Source organism: Bos grunniens, chromosome 17 (genome assembly GCF_055505025.1).
Source record: "Bos grunniens cultivar Pamir isolate PY7600 chromosome 17, Bosgru_T2T1.0, whole genome shotgun sequence".
Lineage (NCBI taxonomy): Eukaryota > Metazoa > Chordata > Mammalia > Artiodactyla > Bovidae > Bos > Bos grunniens.
Window position 1 is genome coordinate 3,238,906 of NC_141181.1, and position 24,787 is coordinate 3,263,692.

At 44.2% G+C, this 24,787-nt stretch overlaps 1 protein-coding gene across 2 annotated transcripts in view; it reads left to right on the top strand.

The window, feature by feature from the left end:
- The first annotated feature begins 1,937 nt into the window (after window positions 1-1,937).
- Window positions 1,938-24,787, top strand: part of DCHS2 (dachsous cadherin-related 2) — a 315,935-nt gene continuing 293,085 nt past the window's right edge. Inside the window, exon 1 of one of the 2 annotated variants that reach the window (XM_086346222.1) lies at window positions 1,938-4,807. In XM_086346222.1, the coding sequence (XP_086202348.1) occupies window positions 2,789-4,807 (2,019 nt within the window). In that variant the 5' untranslated portion in view covers window positions 1,938-2,788. The remainder of the gene's footprint in view (window positions 4,808-24,787) is intronic. The other variant, XM_086346221.1, reaches the window with a different exon arrangement.

Below are 24,787 nucleotides of genomic sequence, written 5' to 3' on the forward strand. Positions count from 1 at the left end.
AAACAACAGACACTTGTTTTCACAGTTCTGAGGGTTGGAAGTCAGATCAGAGTGCCAGCATGGTCGAGTTCTGGGGCAGGACCTCTTCCCGTTTGTGGGCCACTGGCTTTTTCTACCATCACATGGTGAGAAGCAGAGAGCTTCAGGTCCTCTCCTCATTCACTTAAAGGCGCTAATCCCATGACCTCAAGTAATCTGCTGCTGCTGCTGCTAAGTAGCTTCAGTCGTGGCCGACTCTGTGCGACCCCATAGACGGCAGCCCACCAGGCTCCCCCGTCCCTGGGATTCTCCAGGCAAGAATTCTGGAGTGGGTTGCCATTTCCTTCTCCAATGCATGAAAGTGAAAAGGGAAAGTGAAGTCGCTCAGTCATATCCGACTCTTAGCGACCCCATGGATGGAAAATCAAGTAATCTAATCACCCTCAAAACTTGCCCTCCTAAAGCCAATCACACTGGGTGGGGGACAGGATTTCAGCACATGAATTTTGAAGGAGACCCAAGTGCTCAGTCCGCAATAGGAACTAAGGTCAGAAAGAAGGCAGTGGAGCTGGATGGACAGCTGTGAGGTCAGAAGGGTGGACAGCACCATGCTAGGTAGAGTCCTGCACTCTTTGAAGGGAGTCTGAATTAAAATTCAAGTATAATGGAAATATACTGACAGGTTCTAAGAGGGGAGGGTGGGGTTGGGGGTGTGTGTGACATGATTTGAGTTAGTTTTAAAAGTATCAGTCTGGATGTTTGCTTGAGGATCACTTACAAAGGGACAGGGGGCCTAGTGAGGGTGAGATTTCAGAGGCTGAGGTTAAAGGAGACTAAAGACTAGTAACAAATCTCAATGGAGAAGAGATACATTGGTTTAGAGACACTGAATTTGTTTCAATAATGTCTCCATATATATGAAATTGTCTGCTATAAAATACATTTATTGTTATTTTATCAGCCATAGGGGTGATGGTATGGCTGTAGATTAGCAATTATATATATATTAAAAAGACATCTTGCTGTAAGGGACTGCTACTCAGGGCTTTTGATGCTCCTTAAATGTCTTCTCTGATGGCTCAGTGATAATGAATCCACCTACCAATGCAGGAGATGTGGGTTCAATCCCTCGGTCAGAAGATCTCCTGGAGAAGGAAATGGCAACCCACTTCAGGATTATTTCCCGGGAAATCCCATGGATAGAGGAGCCTGGCGCGCTACAGTCCATCGGGTCTCAAGAGTCAGACAGGACTTAGGGACTAAACAACAACAAAGGAGAGCAACAGTATCTAGGAAATTAAGCCTTTCTTCTGGTCTAAATGCAAAATTGCAGAAACCATTTGCTAAATATGACAAGCCATCCTTGAGAGGGCAGAGTCTTTCCTCTGGCATTTTTTTAAGAGAGGCAATTTATCCTACTATTACGGATAATTGAAGGGAAACTCGCGATTCATTGATAATCTCCGGCTCAGACACAAGCTATTTTGAGAGTGGTATCAGTAGTTGCTTCGCCTGCAAACTTCCCTGCTCGTGGAGCTTGGGAAGGTGATGGCCTCGGCTACCCCGTCTTTCTGCCCATAAATCAGCATCGTAAACCATCCTGGAAGTGTTGTGATGGCGCTGAATGCATAAAAAGTGTTCGCAAGCCGAATCTATTGTCGTCATTGCCGGTAGCAGAGGGGAGTGATAAGTCGCTCACACGTCTCGCCGAGTGGTAGCGCGGCATAATAAAGCTTGGTTTGCACCATGTGTGTCACAGATTTCTCAGGGTTTCTCGAAGGTTTTTCCAAGTTCCGCCTTCTCCCCCTTTGCAGTCATTCCGGCCCCAGCTGTGCATCGGCCTTTGACTCCATCTGTCCTTCCGCTGGGGACGAGTCTTTCTCGCCACATGGATAACACAAGTTTGGCTCTCCAGTGTAATGATAACCACCCCCCCCCCCCCCCCCGCCCTCTCCGCTCGGCAGGAGCTCCCCAGCGTCAGGCCCGCTGCAGAGCCAGTCTCAGGGATGGAGCGGGGAGGGCTGTCCCCTCACCTTCCCCACCCCTAGCCACTTTCACGCCTAGCCCAGCCTGCGCGATCCCCACGCACCCCATGGTCCCCATCTCCGGCTCCTCTCACGTTTGCTCTCCTCTCCTCCGCCCCTAGCCTGACCAGGAACGTGCCCAGCTGCAGCTGCGCCTCGCAGGTGGGAGTTCGCCCGGGTGTGTGGCCGCGTCACGGCGCGCGGAGGAGAACCGGCGGGAGGCGCGCGGTCCCCCGCGCCCCAAGACGCGGCGGGCGCGGCCGCCCCGGAGCCGCTGACTGCGCCGCAGTCGGATCCGCCTCTCCCTCCCTCCGGCTCCGGCCCCGCGCCCTCCCGCCCTTACCTTACCCTCTTCCCCGGCCCGACCCCCAGCTTCTCCGTATGTGCGCGCTTTGAATAATTTCATCCTTTTTGGCAAAGGAAATAATGCACCTGACTTTACCAGGGGGAAACAACCAGCCGAGCCGAACAAGGAACAGATGTCAAAGGAATAAAAAGAGAGAGAAAAAGAGATGAGACTCATGTAAAGAGATCCAGGGGCTCAAAGGTGGCTGACAGCGGTGGAAGCGGCTCGAGCTCCCCCGGCCTGTCTGCGAGAGCTGCGGGAGAAGGACGTCTTCACCAGTTGCAGATGTAACCACGGGAACTCCTGCGTCTGTCAGTTTGTTTGCCAAACAAAGTCTTTTCTTCTTTGGCTCAGATACCGAAGAGGCTCCTGGATTTTTCTGCCACTCCGCCACAAGCTAGCAGTTACCAGGGAGCCTTCCCAAGGAGCTGGCGGAGACATGAGCCCTTCAGGGCGGAGGATGGGTGAAGGGCGTCCAGCCTGGAAGCGCCTCCTGCTCCCTGGAAGCGGAGGGTCACCCCGCGGGCGGCAGGGCGGCGGCGGCGCCGGGGCGCAGCGCTTCCTGCTCGGGCTCTGCGTGCACGCGTGGCTGTGGGCGGCCTCGGGCTCGTCTGCCCAGGTGTTCAACCTCAGCCTTTCCGTGGACGAGGGCCTTCCTCCGGACACTCTGGTCGGCGACATCCGTGCGGGGCTGCCCGCCACGCAGCAGCAGCAGGAGAGGGGCGGCTTCTTTCTGTCGGAGGATTCCGATGACTCTCCGCTGCTGGATGACTTCCAAGTGCACCCGGACACAGGCATTATCCGCACGGCGCGGCGCCTGGACCGCGAGCAGCGCGACTACTACAGCTTCGTGGCCGCCACGCTGCTGGGCGCGGTGGTGCAGGTGGAGATTCAAGTCAACGACGTGAACGACCACTCGCCCCGCTTTCCTCTGGACTCCCTGCAACTCAACGTCTCCGAGCTCAGCCCACCAGGTACCGCCTTCCGCCTGCCAGGCGCCCGAGACCCGGACGCTGGGCTTTTCAGCATACAGGGCTACACCCTGGTGCAACCGTCCAGCCTGTCTGAGGACCCCGCCGGACCTTTTTTCCAGTTGCGCTACGGGGCCCCGGGGTCGCCACCGTCGCTGCCGTCCTCGTCGCCCCTTGAGCCCCTAGACTTGGTGCTGCTTCGGCGCTTGGACCGAGAGGCGGTGGCGGCACACGAGCTGCAGATCGAGGCTTGGGACGGCGGTCGCCCGCGGCGCACCGGCCGCCTGCGAGTGGAACTGTGCGTGCTGGATGAGAACGACAATCCTCCAGTCTTTGAGGAGAGCGAGTACCGCGCCGCGGTTCGCGAGGACGCTCGGCCCGGCACCGAAGTCTGTCGCGTGCGCGCCACCGACCGTGACCTGGGGCCCAACGGCCACGTGCGCTACAGCATCCGCTCCCGGCAGGCTCCCGGGGCCGGTGGTAGCGGCAGGACGCTGGACGACGCGGCCTACTTCGTGGTGGAGGAGCTGAGCGGGGTGGTGCGGGTGCACAGGCCGCTGGACCGCGAGGCGCAGGCCTGGCACCAGCTGGTGGTGGAGGCCCGTGACGGAGGCGCTGCGCCCGAGGTCGCCACCGTGCGCGTGTCCATCGCGGTGCTGGACGTGAATGACAACCCGCCCGCTATTCATCTACTCTTCCTCACCGAAGGAGGGGCCGCGCGCGTCGTCGAGGGCGCTCGAGTCGGCGACTATGTGGCTCGGGTCTCGGTGTCAGACGCGGAAGGTGACCCAGAGAAGGAAGGGGAAGCCGCCGGGGAGCTCGATGGAGGCCTCGGAGTCGGGAGCGTCTCTCTGACCTTGGAGGGCGGTGAGGGAGCCTTTGTGCTGCGGTCCGGAGGCTCCCCAGGAGTATTTTTCCTTTGCGTCGAGGGGCCCCTAGATAGAGAGAGCCGAGACCTGTATGATTTGCGACTGGTGGCCACAGATGCGGGATCACCGCCGCTGAGCACCGAGGAGACGCTGCTGCTCCGGGTTGCTGACCTCAATGATCAGCCACCTCTCTTCAGCCAGGAGCATTATTGGGCTTCGGTGTCCGAGGCCGCGGCTCCCGGCACCATGGTCTTGTGCGTCAGTGCCTCCGACGCAGATGAGCCTGGCACGGACCATGCGAGGCTGCGCTATGCACTGCTTCCTCTCCCCGCTCTCTGTAACCCAGAGACTCCGAGGCCCCCCGCTGAGTGTGGACCATCCTTCAGCATTGATCCCGAGAGTGGTGTGATCAGCACCACCCGGAGCCTGGACCGAGAGGCCCAGGAGGCCATAGAACTGAGAGTGGTGGCCCACGACCTCGGAGAGACCCCGCTCTCGGCCACTTGCCTGGTGAGCATCGCCGTGGACGACGTGAATGACAACGAGCCCGTTTTCCTGAAGCAGGTGTACAACGCCACGCTTCCGGAGCACGCCCCAGTTGGGCACTGCTTTCTGCAGGTGAGCACATCAGGCCTTCGGATCAAGGGGAGGCCTGGGAAGGGATGGAGAAGATGTAAGTTCAGAAAGGATTTTTTGTGTGTGTATGATGTGGATAGTTATACTCGAGCTCAGAAAGCAGAGGACGTGGGCTCTGGTTTCTGCTCTGCAGGGAGATGAATGGGTGCCCTCCCGGCATCTAGCCCTTCTGCTGGGGCTGTTCAAGCTGGTCACTTAAGATCTTTTCTGCTTCACATGATCTTTGGATCTTGATTTTGCCCATGGAATTCTGATTTCCCTCTGTCTGGATCTGAGCACCCACATTGGTTTGGGAGGAGCCACTCATTCTCAGTTTTGCTTCTGAACAGTGTGCAAATGGCAGTGTCCTGCATATTTGAACATCATCACGTGTGCACTGGGGGAGTAAGGTGGCCCTCACATGCCAGTTTTTCAAATAAGCAAGTGTGTGGCCTTAAACACTGAAACTCTTTTGAGTAACCATTTACAGAGGCTTATTACACATTGTCCTACCGTCTTTGGAAACTTACAAGAACTAGTTGAGGATACCAAGTCATTTTTACCAATTTTACCAGACCTCCAATGATGTCTTCAAGACTCTGAGGAAGGGCAAGTTTCAATCATCCTTTATAAAATGGGTGATATCCTTTACAAATGGATCTCAGAATGTTGTAATATGCACCCTTCTAGCAGTAATTCTTATGGCTTCCAATTTCCTAGTAGTTATCTGAAGCTATCTGATGTGAGATAACAAACTGGATTTTCAAGACTGTTTTATTTACATCAAGATGATTTGAGTGAATAACTGGAGCCTGAGAGGCTAACTAGTGATCAAAGCTGTAAAGTGCCATTGAGCTCTCAGGCTGGGTTGTTTTAAGACCTCTGTAGCTTATTTCTTGGTTCTTAGGGGGTGAGGCTAAAGCCTTATAAGTCATGTCTCAATAACCTTTAGATAATTTAAGCTGCCACTATATTTTAAACATGAGTTACTTGACTGGTTTGCTGTCTTTTTTTAATCCTTTGTATCTTAGATAAGTGGTATAGATAATAATCTCTACCACTTTCTCTGGCATGATTGGCAACTCATTAGTTGCTAGGTAATTAAAAGAAGGCTTGAAAATCAATTAATGCTTGCTGCTGAAAGAGATAGATCTGTGAATGCTGATGGAAGTTTATTTACATCTCAAGCAGAGTCTGATACCATGAGGGTTGGCTGGTCCTTCTCCATCCAAGGTAGGGCGAAGTCTGGGGGTGACTTAGCTTAGGTCCATCAGTGTCCGGCTGGTCAGAGCTTATCTATATGGTGTACTGCAAAGGTGGCCGAGAAACGGAGAGGGCCACAAGGCTGCCGGTGGGGACTGGTCGGGTCTGCCACAGATGTCAAAAACTGAGGTCATTAGAGTTGAGAGGTTGGACTAGATGATTTTTAAGATTTCTTTCATCTGAAAGAGCTTAAAGGTCTTGGTACAAAACAGTACAACTTGACTCTATTTGAAGGAAAATAAGCAGGGTGTAATTAATTAATTACAATTAATTGTAATTCCTTTGACTAGAATCTTTTTAAAATTGTGAGATGACTGTGCGATGAGGTGTGAGTTTATCCCATTATTATGACTTGATATGTGGATATGGATCCATTATGGTGAACTGAACTTGGCTTAAGTGTAAGATTGCATCTTCAATCAAAAAAACAAAAGCTTCAGGTTACCAAGTATTGCTCTAGGTATTGATGGTATTAAATGGTGCTGATTAGAGTTTCTAGAAATTCCAACAGTCCAGGCCCTGTAGATTGCAGAGGCTTTTCTGCAGCCCTCTGGTGGCCTCGCCGCAGCAGCTGTGTGAACTTTCTGCACTGCATCAGCTCTCTGGCTGACTCTGTCCCCTCGGCTTCTCACCTGAGCTCCGTTTGCTCCCCATCTCTTTGCTCTTGATGTTTCTTTGTATTACATTGTAAAAACAAGCCTTCCCAGCTCTCTGGACCCCTTGGCCTCTCCTCTCTCCTGGGGCTTTGTTTAATTACATTGTCTCGGTGCTTCTAACCAAACCTTTCTGCTGTCCTCTACAGTTCTCTCCCTCTAGATGTCAGAATTGCTCAGCTCTCCTTGGTCAGAATCAAAGAAAAAACACAATGAGCAGCAACAGGAGAAAAAACAAATTCCTTTCTTGGATTCCCTGTAAGGGAATACCATGTCACCTAATAAAATAAACTCAGAACCTTTAAGATGTCTTGGTGGTTAGTCTGGAGCACTAATCCCTGGGCTTTTTCTGCTCTTACTGCCATTTAGGGTCACCAGTGCTGGCTGAATCCTTCCGTAGTCTCAGACCCAGACAGGAACTTTCCAAAAACTTTAAATGTGGGCCAGAACAAACAGATTTAATACACAGGACAAGAACCAGTAGCCTGAGTTGGGTGTCCTCTAGCCCAAAAGGGTTTTCCCAGCCCTGAGGGCACTCATCTGGGTTTTCAGTTCCTTGCTGTCTACTGCCCTCCACATGGAGAGCCCCTTCTTGACAACCTGCCCCTCCTAAGCCCCGCCCCCAGGATCTCCTTTCAGCATGTCTTCATGCCTTCATGCTCATGACAGGGGGGGATTTCTGTTCTGCAGTTGTCCTGGTGTTTTCCTCTGAGTTCTAATGTCCAGTACTGAAGGACTCCCTTTTTCTTCAGATGATTGTCAAAGAGACCGACTTCAGCCTCTCTCACTGGTGGGACTGACACTCTCTGCCCCACACTAAATCCAACAGATGAGAACTGCATCAACAGCTTTTATCTTGCAACTAGATCTTCAGAGAGTGTAACTGCAGCCTTCATACCTGAATCACACGAGTGCCATAGCAAGATTATTCTCTTGTCCTTCCTCAAGAATTAGTATTGTATTCACTGACTAATTCATTTTCTTAATCAAACAACAGCATTCACTGAATAGGCAACATTCCATGAACAGTATTTCTTGGGTACCTCTTCCAAGAATAGGTCTTGGTGCTGGAGAGACAGCGGTGACTATAATGGGCAGGTTCTTGGTACCAGCCAAGTGTAGAGTCCTAATTCCTTCGTATCCCATCTCCTTTCTTCCTCCAAGTGAAGGCTTCCACCCCTTCTTGCTGATCACTCTTGCCCAGGTTCTGACCTCCCCTACCACTGTGCTAAATTCTGCCACTCCAAAAGCAGCTGTATTCTTTCCTTTCTATCCAGTGGGTTTGCTTAGTTTAACCTGCCTCTTTCTCTAAAGCTGCCCACTTCCTCTTTCTTGAGTGTGTCCTCTTTACCACCTTCTGTCTCATTTGCATCCTCCGGGTCTCCATCTTGTCAATTCCTCTTTTCCTCTTGTGTCCCCTACTCTGTCTTGTCAATTCCTCTTTTCCTCTTGTGTCCCCTACTCCGTATGTTAGGGACATTCCCAAAGGTTTTTTCTTCCTCTCCCTTGCCTCTTTTTTTATACTTTCTACTTAAACATTCCCAGAACTGCAACTTTTTTTTTTAGCATCTCTAGGGTTAACCTCCTTTATTAACTGTAGCTCAGATGGTAAAGAATCTGCCTGCAATGCAGGAGACCCCAGTTCAAGCCAGTACCTGGGTTGGGAAGATCTCTGGGAGAAGGGAATGGCAACCCACTCCAGTATTCTTGCCTAGAGAATTCCATGGACAGACCATGGGTTCCCAAAGAGACACGACTGAGCAACACACACACACACACCCCATTTCTTTACTTGCTATGTATCTCTGCCTGGATGTATTTTTGACTTTTCAAAATCGACCACTTCACAAACCAAGGTCATTTTCCTTTGACTCTTTCTTTCTTTCTCACTTCCCCCCACCCCTGTCTTCACTAATCAGCTCCTTTTAAACACTTCCTATATTTTTTAATGGATCCTTTCTATGGTTGTGTTTATGTGTTTGGTATGTGTGTGGGGTATGTGTTTTGCTGTTTGTTTTGCTGTTTGTTTTTTAATGGATCCTTTCTATGGTTGTGTTTATGTGTTTGGTATGTGTGTGGGGTATGTGTTTTGTTGTTTGTTTGTTTTGCTGTTTGCTGTGGTTTTCATTATTGAGAATTATAAGGGTGAAGAGCAAGATCAGGTCTCATATAATTGACTAATTAGTTGATTACGTAAAAAGCAGATTCCACAGTGGGGCATGGGAGACAGCACAGGCTGTGCTTATGTGTTTGCTATCCTGGGCTGACTCTGAGGAGCCTGACTCTGAGGGGTGCCTGGTCATTAAACACAGTATCTACCATCTGGAAAGATGTGGAGATGGGAAGGCCTGATGCCAACTGTACTCTATGGGCCCAGGGGGCTAACCTCTATCTTGTTTCTGATTCATTATATCTTTGGGGGTTTCTTCCCTTTTATCAATCCCTATGGCAACCCATTCCAGTACTCTTGCCTGGAAAATCGCATGGACAGAGGAGTGTAGTAGGCTACAGTCCAAAGAGTTGGACATGACTGAGCAACTTCACTATCAGCCTTTAGTAAATTCTTTCCAAATATGTTGGTTTTGTCTCAGCTGTACTGTGGAGGTAAAAGTGGAGAATGTAAAACACTGCTGGGGGTGCAATGATTTAAGGGAAGGATTATTAATTAGCTTTAGTCAGAGTGTCCAGGGCTTGCAGCCCCTCTCCTGAAGCCTGGGTGGTGAGGATGGCAGGGGATGCTGAGGTAGGTGGTCCTTAGGAACAGTGTGAGGTCTTCTTTCAAGAGGCTGCCCTAGTGCCAGGCTGGGATTAAGATACTCTATAAAGGAAGATGTTTCCTCTCATCTTTGATTTCTCCCTCAATCTGACCACACTGGCTGCAAGGGCTGCAGGGTTTCTTACTTTGGTCCTTTCACTTAAACCCATTGTCACCACCCTAGTTCTGTCCACGTCATTCCCTGTCTTCCGTCGCCTGTCCTTTTCACTGGAGAGATTTTAGATGTATCTCAAATGCCACCTCCTTCCTCTAAATGTTTCCTTGTTCTGACCAGCTCTTTTCTTGATGTTCCTTATGGTACTGCAGTTGTTTACTTGTGTTAGTAAGATGATGGATCGCGATTACCTTGTGCAGTTGCAAGTTAATGGCATTTGAGTCCCTGTAATTCCTAGTGTCCTCAATCACATATACTAGAAGATCAATACTTTTATTAAATTGTATTGAAGACCATAATAAAAAGAATTACTAGTCAGGGTTACAGCTAGTCAAGGTTTTTACTTTCTTGATATTTTATTTGCGTGTCTGTTAACTTTATTGTAAAGTTAATTTCCTGCATATATTATTGATCCTTTGGAATTTTATGGTCTGAATTGCCTTGTTTATCCCTCACCTTAATACATACTCTTACTGCTTATCTTACATAGAAGTTTATGGACATACATCCTGTGTGCCAGCTTTGATGGTCATAGAACTTATTACTATATATGACTATCTTATTCCTGCTCTTGTGAATGGACCTGACCTATCTGTGCACATGCGCTGAAAGCGTATGAGAGTTCCCCAGTGGTCGTTTGCGCCCATCTCCAGGATGTGTCTGGATTACTGCAAGCTGTCATCTTCTCTGATTATCTCTCTTCTGCTGGCCTTTCGTTACAGTTCCTGCATGTGCTGTGTGTGCTTCGGCTTTGCTTTGATAGCCTGATTTATTATTTTATTATGTATTTATGCCCATGCTGGGTCTTGATTGCTGCACGTGGGCTTCCTCTAGTTGTGGCGAGCAAGGACTCCTCTCTAGCTGTGGTGGGCTTCTCACTGTGGTGGCTTCTCTAGTTGTGGAGCATGGGCTCCAGGCATGTGGGCTTCGGCAGTTGCAGTACGAGGGCTTAGTTGCTCCATGACACGTGGAATCTTCCCAGAACAGGGATCAAAACTGTGTACGCTGATTGGCAGGCAAACTCTTAGCCCCTGGACTAGCCAGGGAAGTTCTCGATGATCTGTTTAGGTGCTAGAGATTGGCTCTAGATTTCTCTGCAGTTTCATTTTGGTACCCTTCCTCTCCTTGTCCCCATCAAGCTGCTGCCCAAGATCAGTAAGCTGGCTTCACTTCCTTTCCTCTTTTCCTGCTTGAGCAAGATGATCATATAATTTGTTTGGCTATGTCATAGGAGGGGTATATCCTGGAATCTGTGGGATGCATCTCTACCTACACTCAATATATAACTTGCTAGACTTTGTCTCATTCTTGATTCTAGAACTAGAGAAAGATGACTAATGTTACACTGTCAAAAGTTCGTAGCTTTGAAGACTAAAATTAGGCTTCGTGCAGTGGTGAAAGATATAGCTAGACTGCGCGGTCAGTGCTCCTGGATTGAATCTCAGCATCACTTACTGTCCATGTGACCTTGGGCACTGAGCCTCTTGTCCTCATCTGGGAAATACAGATGATGATGGCTTCAGCTTGATAGAGTTTTTTGTGTGTAATGAATTAGTATGTATATATATGCTTAAAATAATGCTTTATTCACATTAGGTGCTGGATATGTGTTATTTATTATTAAAAGCTAGTAAAGAAAACTTATAGAAATGATAAAGACAACTGTTTTGCTGGATATAGTGGATACTGAAGACTAATTAAAAATGACATTTCAAATAAAATTCTCTCACATAAAAAGATGGAAAAAGTAGCAGAAACGATTTCAAATTTTCAGTTTTCAGTCAGATGTATGTGTCTTATACTGAAGGGAGAAATCTGTTTTGCTTACATTGGAAAATTGCAACATCCCCTTATGGGTTTATAGAATCCCACCTGTCCTAAAGGAAGGTTCAGACGGCCTTTCAATAGCTATTCCTCTCCCTCGTCCTTTCCACAAAAACACCACTGTGAAAGTCGCAGAAAGACTAGGCAATGTGATGACAGCTGTGGCAAAGACCTTGGTGTGAAGGGTCCTCAGGGGTTCACCCCAGGTGTACCAAGTACCACCCTTAACTCACGGTCATCGCCTGACCCCGCTCAGCTGTGCAGAGCATGATTCTGATCTACAGAGTAACTTGCTGTCTTTTTTGTATTGAGTTGTAATTAACATACACTATGATATTAGTCTGAGGTGTTCAGCATAACAATTCAATATTTTTATACATTACAAAACGGTCACCACAATAAATCCAGTTACAATCCATCATCATACAAAGTTGTTACAAAATTATCAACTGTATTTCCTGTGTGTACATTACATCCCTGAGACTTATTATTTTATAACAGGAAGCTTTTATCTATTAGTCCCCTTTACCTATTTCACAAATCCCCCCACCTCATTCCCCTTTGGCAACTACCAGTTTGTTCTCTGTACTTATAAGCCTGTTTATGTCTTACTTTGGTTTTTGGATTATATGTACAAGTGAAATCACATGGCATTTGTCTTTCTCTTTCTAACTTATTTAATTTAGCATAATACCCTCTGGGTACATCCATGTTGCCACAAATGGCAAGATTTCATTCTTTTAATGGCAGAGTAATATTCCAGTGTATACACACACACACACACACACACACACACACACACACACAGTGTGTGTGTGTATATATGTGTATGTATATATGCTACTTCTTTTGTATCCATCTGTTGTTGGACACCTACTTTGTTTCTGTATCTCAGCTACTGTAAATAGTTTTGCAGTCAACAAAGAAGAACATGTTTCTTTTTGAATTAATGTTTTCATTTTCTTTGGATAAATAACCAGAAGTGGAACTACTAGGTCACATTGCCATTGTTCAGTTGTTTAGTTGTGCCTGATTCTTTGCAGCCCCATGGACTACAACATGCCAGGCTTCCCTGTCTTTCACTAACTCCTGGAGTTTGCTCAATCTTATGCCAGTTGAGTCAGCGCTGCCATCCAACAGTCTTATTCTCTGTCGCCCCCTTCTCCTCCTGCCCTCAATCATTCCCAGAATTAGGGTCTTTCCGAATGAGTCAACTCTTCAAATCAGGTGACCAAAGTATTAGAGCTTCAGCATTAGTCCTTCCAATGAATATTCGGGACTGATTTCCTTTAGGATTGACTGGTTTGATCGCCTTGCTGTCCAAGGGACTCTCAAGAGTCTTCTCCCACACCACAATTCAAAAGCATCAGTTCTTCGGCACTCAGTCTTCTTTATGGTCCAAGTCTTACATCCATACATGACTACTGGAAAAACCATAGATCTGATTATATGGACCTTTGTCGGCAAAGTAATGTCTCTGCTTTTTAATATGCTGTCTAGGTTTGTCATGGCTTTTCTTCCAAGGAGTTCAGTTCAGTTCAGTCATTCAGTCGTGTCCAACTCTTTGAAACCCCATGGACCACAGCAGGCCAGGCTTCCCTGTCCATTACCAACTGCCGGAGTTTACTCAAACTCATGTCCATTGAGTCAGTGATGCCATCCAAACATTTCATCCTTTGAGTCCCCTTCTCCCAGCTTCAATCTTTCCTAGCATCAGGGTCTTTTCCAACGAGTCTGCTCTTTGCATCAGGTGGCCAAATATTGGAGTTTCAGCTTCAGCATCAGTCCTTGAAATGAATATTCAGAACTGATTTCCTTGAGGATTGACTTGTTGGATCTCCTTGCAGTCCAAGGGACTCTCAAGAGTCTTCTCCAGCACCACAGTTCAAAAGCATCAATTCTTCAGCACTCAGTTTTCTTTATAGTCCAACTCTCACATCCATACATGACTACTGGAAAAACCATAGCCTTGACAATATGGAACTTTGTTGGCAAAGTAATGTCTCTGCTTTTGAATATGCTGTCTAAGTCAGTCATAGGTTTTCTTCCACGGAGCAAGCGTCTTTTAATTTCATGGCTGCAGTCATCATTTGCAGTGATTTTGGGGCTCCCCAAAATAAAGTCTGCCACTGCTTCCATTGTTTCCCCAACTATTTGCCATGAAGTGATGGGGCCGGATGCCATGATCTTACTTTTTGGAATGTTTAGTTTTAAGCCAACTTGTTCACTCTCCTCTTTCACTTTCATCAAGAAGCTCTTTAGTCCTTCTTCGCTTTCTGCCAGAATTATGGTGTTATCTGTGTATCAGAGGTTACTGATATTTCTCCCAGTGATCTTGATTCCAGCTTGTGCTTCATCCAGCCCGGCATTTCACATGATGTATTCTGCATATAAGTTAAATAAGCAGGATGACAATATACAGCCTTGATGTACTCCTTTCCTGATTTGGAACCAGTCTGTTTTTCCATGTCTAGTACTAACTGTTGCTTCTTGACCTGCATACAGATTTCTCAGGATGCAGGTCTGGTGGTCTGGTATTCCCATCTCTAAGAATTTTTCCGTTTGTTGTGATTCACACAGTCAAATGCTTTGGCGTAGTTAATAAAGCAGAAGTAGATGTTTTTCTGGAACTCTCTTCCTTTTTTCAGTGATCAAACGGATGTTGGCAATTTGATCTCTGGTTCTTCTGCCTTTTCTAAATCCAGCTTGAACATCTGGAAGTTCATGGTTCACGTACTATTGAAGCCTGGCTTGGAGAATTTTGAGCATTATTTTGCTAGCATGTGAGATGAGTGCAATTGTGCAGTAGTTTGAGCATTCTTTGGCATTGCCTTTCTTTGGGATTGGAATGAAAACTGACCTTTTCCAGTCCTGTGGCCACTGCTGAGTTTTCCAAATTTGCTGGCATATTGAGTGCAGCACTTTCACAGCATCATCTTTTAGGATTTGAAATGGCTTGACTGGAATTCTATAACCTCCACTAGTTTTGTTCATAGTGATGATTCCTAAGACCCACTTGACTTTGCACTGCAGGATGTCTGGCTCTAGGTGAGTGATCTAACTATCATGGTTATCTGGGTCATTAGGATCTTTTTTTGTTTAGTTCTTCTGTGTATTCTTGCTACCTCTTCTTTATAGCTTCTGCTTCTGTTAGGTCCATACCATCTCTGTCTCTTCTTTGTATATTGTGCTTCTGTTAGGTCCATACCATTTCTGTCCTTTATTGAGCCCATCTTTGCATGAAATGTTCCCTTGCTATCTCTGATTTTCTTGAAGACATCTCTAGTCTTTCCTATTCTCTTGCTTTCCTCTCTTTGCATTGATCACTTAGGAAGACTCTCTTATCTCTCCAGGTTATTCTTTGGAACTCTGCATTCAGATGGATATATCTTTCCTTTTCTCCTTTGTCTTTAGTTTATCTTCTTTTCTCAGCTATTTTTAAGACCTCCTCATTTTGCCTTTTTGTATTTCTTTCTCTTGGGGATGGTTTTGATATCTGCTTCCTATACAGTGTTATGAGCCTCTATCCATCATTTTGCAGGAACGCTGTCTATCAGATCTAATCCCTTGAATCTATTTGTCACTTCTACTATGTAACTGTAAGGGATTTGATTTACCTCATACCTGAATAGCGTAGTGGTTTTCCCTACTTTCTTAAATTTAAGTATGAATTTTGCAATAAGGAGTTCATGATCTGAGCCACAGTCAGCTCCTGGTCTTGTTTTTGCTGTCTGTGTAGAGCTTGTCCATCTTCGGCTGCAAAAAATATAATCAGTCTGATTTTGGTATTGACCATTTGGTAATGTCAGTACCAAAATCAGAAGAGAAACTAAAGAGCCTCTTGATGAAAGTCACAGAGGAGAGTGAAAAACCTGGCTTAAAACTCAACGTTCAAAAAATGAAGATCATGGCATCCAGTCCCATCACTTCATGGCAAATAAAAGGGGAAACAATGGAAACAGGGACAGACTTTATTTTCTTGGGCTCCAAAATCACTACAGATGGTGACTGCAGCCATGAAATTAAAAGAGGCTTGCTCCTGGAAGAAAAGCTATTACCAACCTAGACAGCATATTAAAAAGCAGAGACATTACTTTACAAACATAGGTCCATCTAGTGAAAGCTATGATTTTTTGGTAGCCATATATGAATGTGAGAGTTGGACCATAAAGAAAGCTGAGCACCGAAGAATTCATGCTTTTGAACTGTGGTGCTGGAGAAACCTCTTCAGAGTCCCTTGGACTGCAAGGAGATCAAACCAGTCAATCCTAAAGGAAATCAGTCCTGGATATTCATTGGAAGGGCTGATGCTGAAGCTGAAGCTTCAGTACTTTGGCCACCTGATGAGAAGAACTGCCTTGTTGGAAAAAACCCTTATTCTGGGAAAGATTGAAGGCAGGAGGAGAAGGGGCTGACAGAGGATGAGATGGTTTGATGGCATCACTGACTTGATGGACATGATTGTGAACAGACCCCGGGGGTTGGTGATGGACAGGTAAGCCTGGCATGCTGTAGTCCATGGGGTCTCAAAGAGTCGGATATGACTGAGCAACTGAACTGAACTGATTTGGTGATGTCCATTTGTAGAGTTGTCTCTTTTGTTTTTGGAAGAGAGTGTTTGCTATGCCCAGTGTGTTCTCTTGGGAAAACTCTGTTAGCCTTTGCCCTGCTTCATTTTGTACTCCAAACTTGGATCAGGTATGATAGGATATTGCATCAAACAGACAAAAATGTCTTAATCTTGATTGTTTAATCTTTCTGCTTTTACCTTTTGACTCTATGGCCTGTGGGCATACTAGCCCTACCCTGTGTATGCAATGGGACACTGTCTTTCTTCAAAATTCTGTTTTGAATTTCCTTTTATTATAAAAAGCCCATGCATGCTGTTAGCTTCATTTCAGGGTTTACCATTTTCCCATAAAAAGACAGATTTCAGATTGCCCCACTGATGAAGTGTGTGGATCTTCTCTAATAGAGAAGATGGAAGAGGTGTCCTTGATTTGGACAGCAGAAGAGTGATCTAGTGGTGAAAAGCTTGTCCTGTAGAGCCAGACAGAACAGGGTTTATATTTCAGCTCTGTAACTGGTCTTGAGCAAGTTCCCAAACCTTTGTAAGCCTCAATCTTCTCACCCATAAAATAGGGATGATAATAGGAGTGACCCCACAGGGCTATTGAGGAGATTAAATGAGATAATATGTACCCAGGGTAGAGAGTGTTGTCTGCCACATGGTAAACTCCCAGGAAAATTTATTATGTGTATCTTCACTTCACCACTCACAAACTGAAAAGTTAAGTGAGAGTAAAAGAAAGGTCAGTGTTCTGTTTTAAAAACCTCTGTGGCTAGTCATGTTAAATGGATAGAAATATGAACCTGTATCATAAATGGCACTCTAGGAAGGCTTGCTGTCTTAAATACTATGTAGACCTTTAGTCCCAGATTTAGTCTGCTTCTTAGCATGGACAGCCACTAGAGCCTTCTGGGCCTTGAGGATGCCTTGACCTTCTTGGTTGAAAATAAAGATTAGAGTAGCCTGATCTCTGACATTCTTCCACAGTTCATCTCTGGTCATAGTCACCAGACCTAGGGTACGTATGTATGACCCTGGACATGTTTCTGGCCTTCCAAGTGAAACCATTCACCTCAGATTGGAACTTGAACATATGTGCCAGGACTCACACCCAGTCAAAACCCAGTTTGAAACTCAAACCCAAGAGACCAGGACTTGCCCAGCCAAAACGCACAGTCTTTCAACTGAGGCCACAAACCTGGTTTTACCACCTGATGAAGTTCTAGTTCTTAATGTCTCATGGAAAAAATAATTCAATGAGAGACAAAGTGATAGGTAAGAAGTGAATTTATTTAGAGAGAAACACTCCACAGAGTGTGTACCATCTCAAAAGGCAAGAGCAGCCTTGGGAGAAGCACACTGCTGAGGCAAGAATGTGGGCCACTGCAGGAGGCGAGAGCGACCTCAAAATGTAGTGTGGTTAGCTTTTATGGGCTGGCTAATCTCACAGGCTCATGAGTGGGAGGATTATTCCAACTGTGTTGAGGAAGGGGCAGAGATTTCCAGGAATTAAGCCATCACCTACTTTTTGGCCTTTGAGCGTTGGTCTTGGAACTTCAGGGCACCTCTGGGCATGTCATTTAGCTTGCTGATGTGTTACAATGGATGTATACTGAAGACCAGGGTCTAGTTGAAGTTCACTTGCTTGCCATCTTGGATCCATTTGATTCTAATCAGTTTATGTTGTGTTCTTGTGCTATGTCATTCTTTCAAAGGCTATGCTGTGCCCCCTTCCCTCCCCATTGCACAAGGTCAAGTGTATTTCATAAGAAAGAAGCACCACCAGGCTTTGTCCTGCTGTATTTGACTCTTCAGATGTAAATTATCCTAGCAAAAGAGGAAAACAGTGACATCCTAGGATGTGGCTGACTTGTATATCATTTTCTTATTGCTTATCCTGAGAAATTCTCATTTTCATTCAGTAGTGGAAGTTGGGCAAAGGGCAAAAAGACGTATTTTGAATTTCCTTTAATTAAAATCAAGGGGAATAATATCATTACAGTACTCTTTAACAAACATTTATTGATGTGCATTGAGTGGTTTTGAATAATTTCATTCATTCAAATGAATAATGACAGAAAACAGATACAATGAAAGAAAAAAATGACATCAATTAAAATTTATTTGGCTACCTCCTTTAAGAAAGCTGGACATAAGAGATCATTCCGTAGAAGTTCTTTTGCATATCAAAATTGGAAACTTAGAGATTAAATTCAGTCATCCCATGGTATTTGGGGAGTATTGGTTCCAGGATCACCCACAGATACAAAAATCCTTGAATGATAAAGTTTCCTCATATAAAGTGATGCTGTAGTGTTATATTAAGGTACATTTTTTTCCAGTTGTATTTTTATGTATAGTATATACATTCAATATATTGAGATATTTAATGTAGCCAGTAAGTTATTTGGTTGTGCTCACTTTTATCACAGCTTTGTTGTGGCAAAGGGGCTTGCATAACTCAAGGAAGCCATGAACCATGCCATGTAGGGCCACCCAAGACAGATGGGTCATAGTGAAGGATTCTGACAAAACATGGTCCACTGGAAGAGGGAATGGCAAACCACTTCAGTATTCTTACACGAACATGAACAGTGTGAAAAGGCGAAAAGATATGACACTGGAAAGTGAGACCCCAGATCAGAAGGTCCAGTATGGTACTGAGGAAGAGCAGAGGGCAATTACTAACAGTTCCAGAAAGAATGAAGTAGCTGGGCCAAAGTGGAAACAACGCTCAGTTGTGGATATGTCTGATGGGGAAAGTAAAGTCCAGTGCTATAAAGAACAATATTCCATAGGAACCTAGACTGTTAGGTTCATGAATCAAGGTAAATTAGAGGTGATCAAGCAGAAGATGGCAAGAGTGAACATCGAAATTCTAGGATTCAATGAACTTAAATGGATGGGAATGGGCGAATTTAATTCAGATGACTATTAAATCTACTACGGTGGGCAAGGATCCCTTAAAAGAAATTGAATAGCCATCATAGTCAACAAAAGAGTTCCAAATGCAGTACGTGGGTGCAATCTCAAAAATGACAGAATAATCTTGGTTCGTTTCCAAGGCAAACCATTCAATATCATAGTAATCCAAACACTTTGCCCCAAACACTGATGCTGAAGAAGCTGAAGTTGACTGTTTCTGTGAAGACCTACAAGACCTTCTAGAACTAACACCAAAAAAAGATGTCCTTTTCATCATAGGGGACTGAATGCAAAGGTAGACAGTCAAGAGATACCTAGAGTAACATGCAAGTTTGGCCTTAGAGTATTAAACGAAGCGGGGCAAAGGCTAACAGAGTTTTGTCAAGAGAACACAATGGTCATAGCAAATACCCTTTTCCAACAACCCAAGAGATGACCCTACACATGGACATCACCAAATGGTCATTACCAAAATCAGATTAATTATATTCTTTGCAGCCAAAGATGGAAGAAGCTCTTTGCAGTCAGCAAAAATAAGACCTGAAGATGACTGTGGCTCACGTCATCAGCTCCTTATTGCAAAATTCACACTGTAATTGAAGAAAGTCGGGAAAACCATTCAGATGTGGCCTAAATCAAATTCCTTATGATTATACAGTGGAGGTAATGAATAGATTCAAGGGATTAGATCTGGTAGACAGAGTGCCTGAAGAACTACCATTGGAGGTTAGTAACACTGTATAGGAGGCAGAGACCAAAACCATGCCATAGAAAAAGAAATGCAAGAAGGCAAAGTGGTTGTCTGAGCAGGCTTTACAAATAGCTGAGGAAAGAAGAGAAGCAAAAAGCAAGGGAGAAAGGGAGAGATATACCCAACTGAATGCAGAGTTCCAGAGAATAACAAGAAAGATAAGAGGAAAAACACTTCAAAGAAGTAGAGGAAAACAAGAGAATGGGATACACTAGAGATCTCTTCAAGAAAATTGGAAATATCAAGGAAACATTTCATACAAGACTGGGCACCATAAGGGCAGAAATTGTAAGGACCTAACAGAAGCAGGGGAGATTAAGAAGAGGTGTCAAGGATACACTGAACTATACAGAAAAGATCTTAATGGCCAGGATAACCACCATGGTGTGGTCACTCACCTAGAGCCAGACATCCTGGTGTGTGAAGTCTAGCAGGCCTTAGGAAGCATAGGAATAAAGCTAGTGGAGGTGATGAAAATTCAGTTGTGTTATTTAAAATCCTAAAAGATGATGCTGTGAAAGTGATGCAATCAGTCTGACAGCAAATTTGGAAAACCCAGCCATGGCTAGAGGACTGAAAAAAGTCAATTTTCATTTCAATCTCACAGAAGGGCAGTGCCAAAGAATGTTCAAGCTACCGTACAATTGTGCTCATTTCATCTGCTAGAAAGGTACTGGTCAAAATCCTTCAAGCTAGCTTAAACTTGAACCAAAAGCTTCCAGATGTACAAGCTGGATTTAGAAAAGACAGAGGAATCTGAGATCAAATTGCCATCATTCGCTGGATCATAGAGAAAACAAGAGAATTCCAGAAAAATATCTACTTCTGCTTCATTTTGTATGGTAAAGCCTTTGGCTGTGTGGATCATGCAAACTGTGGGAAATTCTTAAAGAGATGGTAACACCAGGACACCTTACTTGTCTTCTGGAAAACCAGTATGTAGGTCAAGAAGCAACAGTTAGAACTGGATATGGAACATCTGACTGGGATGACTCAGATTGTCACCCTCTTTATTTAACTTCTATGCAGAGTACATCATCAGGTTGTATGAGTCAAGATTGCAGGGAAAATATCAGCAACTTCAGATATGGAGGAGGGCACGGCAACCCACTCCAGTATTCTTGTTTAGGAAATCCCATGGACAAAGGAGCCTGGCGGGCTACAGTCCATGGGGTCCTGAAGAGTCAGGACACAGCTGAGTGACTAAGCATAGCACAGCACTGCAACCCAGACAACAGGTGAGTCAATGGTGGTTCCCTTTATATGGGATTCCCTGGTAGTTCAGCAGGGAAAGAATACGCCTGTGATGCAGGAGACCTTGGTTTGATTCCTGGGTCGGGATGATTCCATGGAGAGGGGATAGGTTATCCACTCCAGTATTCTTGGGCTTCCCTGGTGGGTCAGATGGTAAAGAATGTGCCTGCAATGCAAGAAACCTGGATTCAATCCCTGGGTTGGGAAGATCCTTTGGAGGAGGGCAAGGCAACCCACTCTAGTATTCTTGCCTGGAGAATCCTCATGGACAGAGGAGCCTGGAAGGCTATAGTTCAAGGGGTTGCAAAGAGTCAGTCATGACTGAGTGACTAAGCACACTCAGATATGCATATGATACCATGCTAATGGCAGAAAGTGAAGAGAAACTAAGGAACCTCTGATGAGGGTGAAAGAGAAGAGTGAAGAAGCTGGCTTGAAACTCAGCATTAAAAAAATCTAAGATCATGGCATCCAGTTCCATCATTTCATGGTAAATAGAAGGGAAAAAAGTGGAAACAGTGACAGATTTTATTTTCCTGGGCTCCAAAACCCCTTCAGACAGTGACTGCAGCCATAAAATTAAAAGATGCTTGCTCCTTGGAAGGAAAGCTATGACAAACCTAGACAGAATATTAAAAAGCAAAGACATCACTTTGCCAACAAAAGTCTGTGTGTTCAAAGCTATGGTTTTTCCGGTAGTCATGTAGGGATGTGAGGGTTGGACCATAAAGAGGGCTGAGTGCCGAAGAATTGATGCTTTGAATTGTGGTGCTGGGGTAGACTCTTGAGAGTCCCTTGGACAGCAAGGAGATCAAACCAGTCAATGCCAAAGGAAGTCAACCCTGAATATTCATTGGAAGAACTGATGCTGAAGCTCCAGTACTTTGGCCACCTGCTGCAAAGAGCTGATTAATTGGAAAAGATCCTGACACTGGGAAAGATTGAAGGCAAGAGGAGAAGAGGATGGCAGAGGATGAAATGGTTAGATAGCATCACTGACTTAATGGACATGAATTTGAGCAAACTCTGGGAGATAGTGTAGGACAGGGAAGCCTGGCATGCTGCAGCCCATGGAGTCGCAAAAAGTTGGACACAATTTAGTGACTGAACAACAACAACTATAGAAATTTAGTCTATGTTTTCTATTCTAAAGTATGGTGGTAATTTTTAATTGTTGATTTTTGGGGGATGGTATTGTTGGTTTGTGTCTGTGTGTGTGTGGGGGGGGGGGTGTGTGCACACACTTACTCAGTCAAGTCCAACTCTTTGAGACCACATGGCCTGTATCCAGCCAGGCTCCTGTATTCATGGGATTAGCCCAGCAAGAATATTTGAGTGGGTTGTCATTTCCTACTCCAGGTGATCTTCCTGGCCCAGGGATGGAACCTGCATCTTCTGAGGCTCCTGCATCTGCAGGCCGTTTCTTTACCACCGAGCCACTTGGGAAGCCCCTATTGTTTACTTCATACTAGATCATCAGACGAGAAAATACTATCCACTTGATGCTTTTGAGGAATCTATAGTGGCAAAAAGTGAGTAGGACTTATAGTATGGCTGGTGCTCACAAGGTTAGCAGAGAGTAAAGAACGAAACAGGACCTGAGGCGATTTCTCATCCCGGTTTGACTCCTGGCTGTTAATTTAAAAACTCTGTTTAATACAAGAGATTGTCATTTACCTGTAAAAGTTCTTTTGCTCATAATATTCTGAAAGTTCTTTTGTTTTTCATTTATATTAAGTATAATATATAATATATATAATATAATATATAATATAAATATAATATAAGTAGAAGTAGCCAGTGTTATGGACACATTTTCAAGAGATTAAATATTATTTCTAGGCTTACTATAAGTAGACTTACTATTTGATTTTCAGCAGTTGTCTAGTTATAAACTTCTCATATTGTATACTTATTTTGATTTCTACATTTGGAAACACAGAGGAAGTTATTATTTACACAGAGGTTGACTTGTCTAGTTTTTAAGAATGTCTATTATAAAAGAACCCAGTGTTGAGGTAAAGACCCATCTCAGCTTATGCACTGTTTACTTGCCTTTGAAGTATGTGTTATTTTAAGTACTGAGCTGTAAAAATAATACAAAGGCTGTTCTGTTATATTATGAATAAACAAGAGCACAGTATTTCAGTGTTGGCAGATACTTGATTTCCTGGACTCATCTTACAAAACTTTTATGTGGTGTTTTCCTGTGTAGAATCTAATTGTCATGCTTATGTCTGTTTGTCAGTGTGGAGCATAAAGAGGAGAGGTGACGGGAAGGGAAATTTATTAAGTTTGATATTTACCAAATAATGTACTCTAGGTAATTTGCTTACTTGCATTAAAATATAATTCTATGAATATTACAGTATACTCTAATGTTACAAAATCTTGGAATCTTATTCTATTTTAAAAGAAAGATAAATTTTTTTGAACATGGTAATACTCCTTTTTGCCATGTACGCTGAGAAGTACAATTGTGCTCTTTTCTAAATTCATAACACCTTACTGGAGTAGGTAAGAAGCCAATCCCTTCTCCAGGGAATCTTCCTGACCCAAGGATTGAACCTGGGTCTCCTGTATTGCAGGCAGATTCTTTACCACTGAGCCACCTAGGAAGCCCCTTAAGGATGCTGCTTTGCTATTATTTCTCTAAATCCACTTTAACATATGCAGTAGAGTTACCACTTTTGTCTGTCATTTGTGAAGGTAACTTTTCCTTTTTTAAAAGGATAAAGTTTAAGCTTATTCCACTTATAAAGAGAGGTCATTCTAGAAGCTGTGTTTTCTTCATTTTTAAATAAACTTTTTCTACCTCATTCTTTATTTTCTCTATTCCTAAGGTTTTAAATACACCTGAAGTCTAATGTCTGTGTTCAGTTTTATTTTCAATAATTTTATCCTTAGTTCTTCAGGTCAGATGATTTCTATTGCTTTAATTTCAAGTTCATTGTTTTGTTCCTCATCTCTATTCTACTGTTAAGCACCTCCAACAATTTTTTAAAAAATTTAAGGTATTGCATTTTTCATTTGTAGAACTTATATTTTATTTATTTTGTAGTTTCTTTCTCTGCTAAAATCCTTTATCTTTTCATTTATTATAAAAATGTCTTCATTTCATATAGTTATAAAATATTTCTGAATTTCAACACCCAGATTATCCTAGGGTTGGCCTCTTTGTTTTTTATATTTTGAAAACAGATCACATTTTCCTAGTTACTCATACATTGAATAATTTTACCTTGTACTCTGGACATTGTGTACATATGGTATGGAAACTCTGGATTCTGCTGTGTTCTTCTGAATAGTGTTGATATTTGTGTTGTAGCAGGCAGTTAACTTGGTTGGATTCAAACTGAAGACTATGAATTTTGGGCACCAATGAAAAATTCAGTTCAGTTTTCTTAACTGGGTTTTTGCAATATGCCCTATACATGTATAGTTCGGGGGTCAATCGGAGATTTGGACTGGGTTTGTATGGAGTTTGGGACTTGCCCAGAAGGCTTTCTCCTATCTGGATTTTCCTCCCACTTTCCAATGATTGTAGTTGCCCTAACCTCTGTACTAAGATTCTTCAGTCCAGGAATACTGTGTTTCTATTGATGACTTACACCTGTCCTTAGGTAACAGGGTAAAAAAATAGAATAAATTAAACTTAAAAATAAAGGAAAACCTACTGCAAGTCCATCCATTCTTCCAATTCTTTGACCCCTTGTGACAATCTTGCTGTTTTTATTCAGTCCCAAAAGCCTTCAGGTTTTTTTTTTTTCCTGTTTTATTTGGAGTTTATAGTTGTTTCATGCAAAAGAGTAG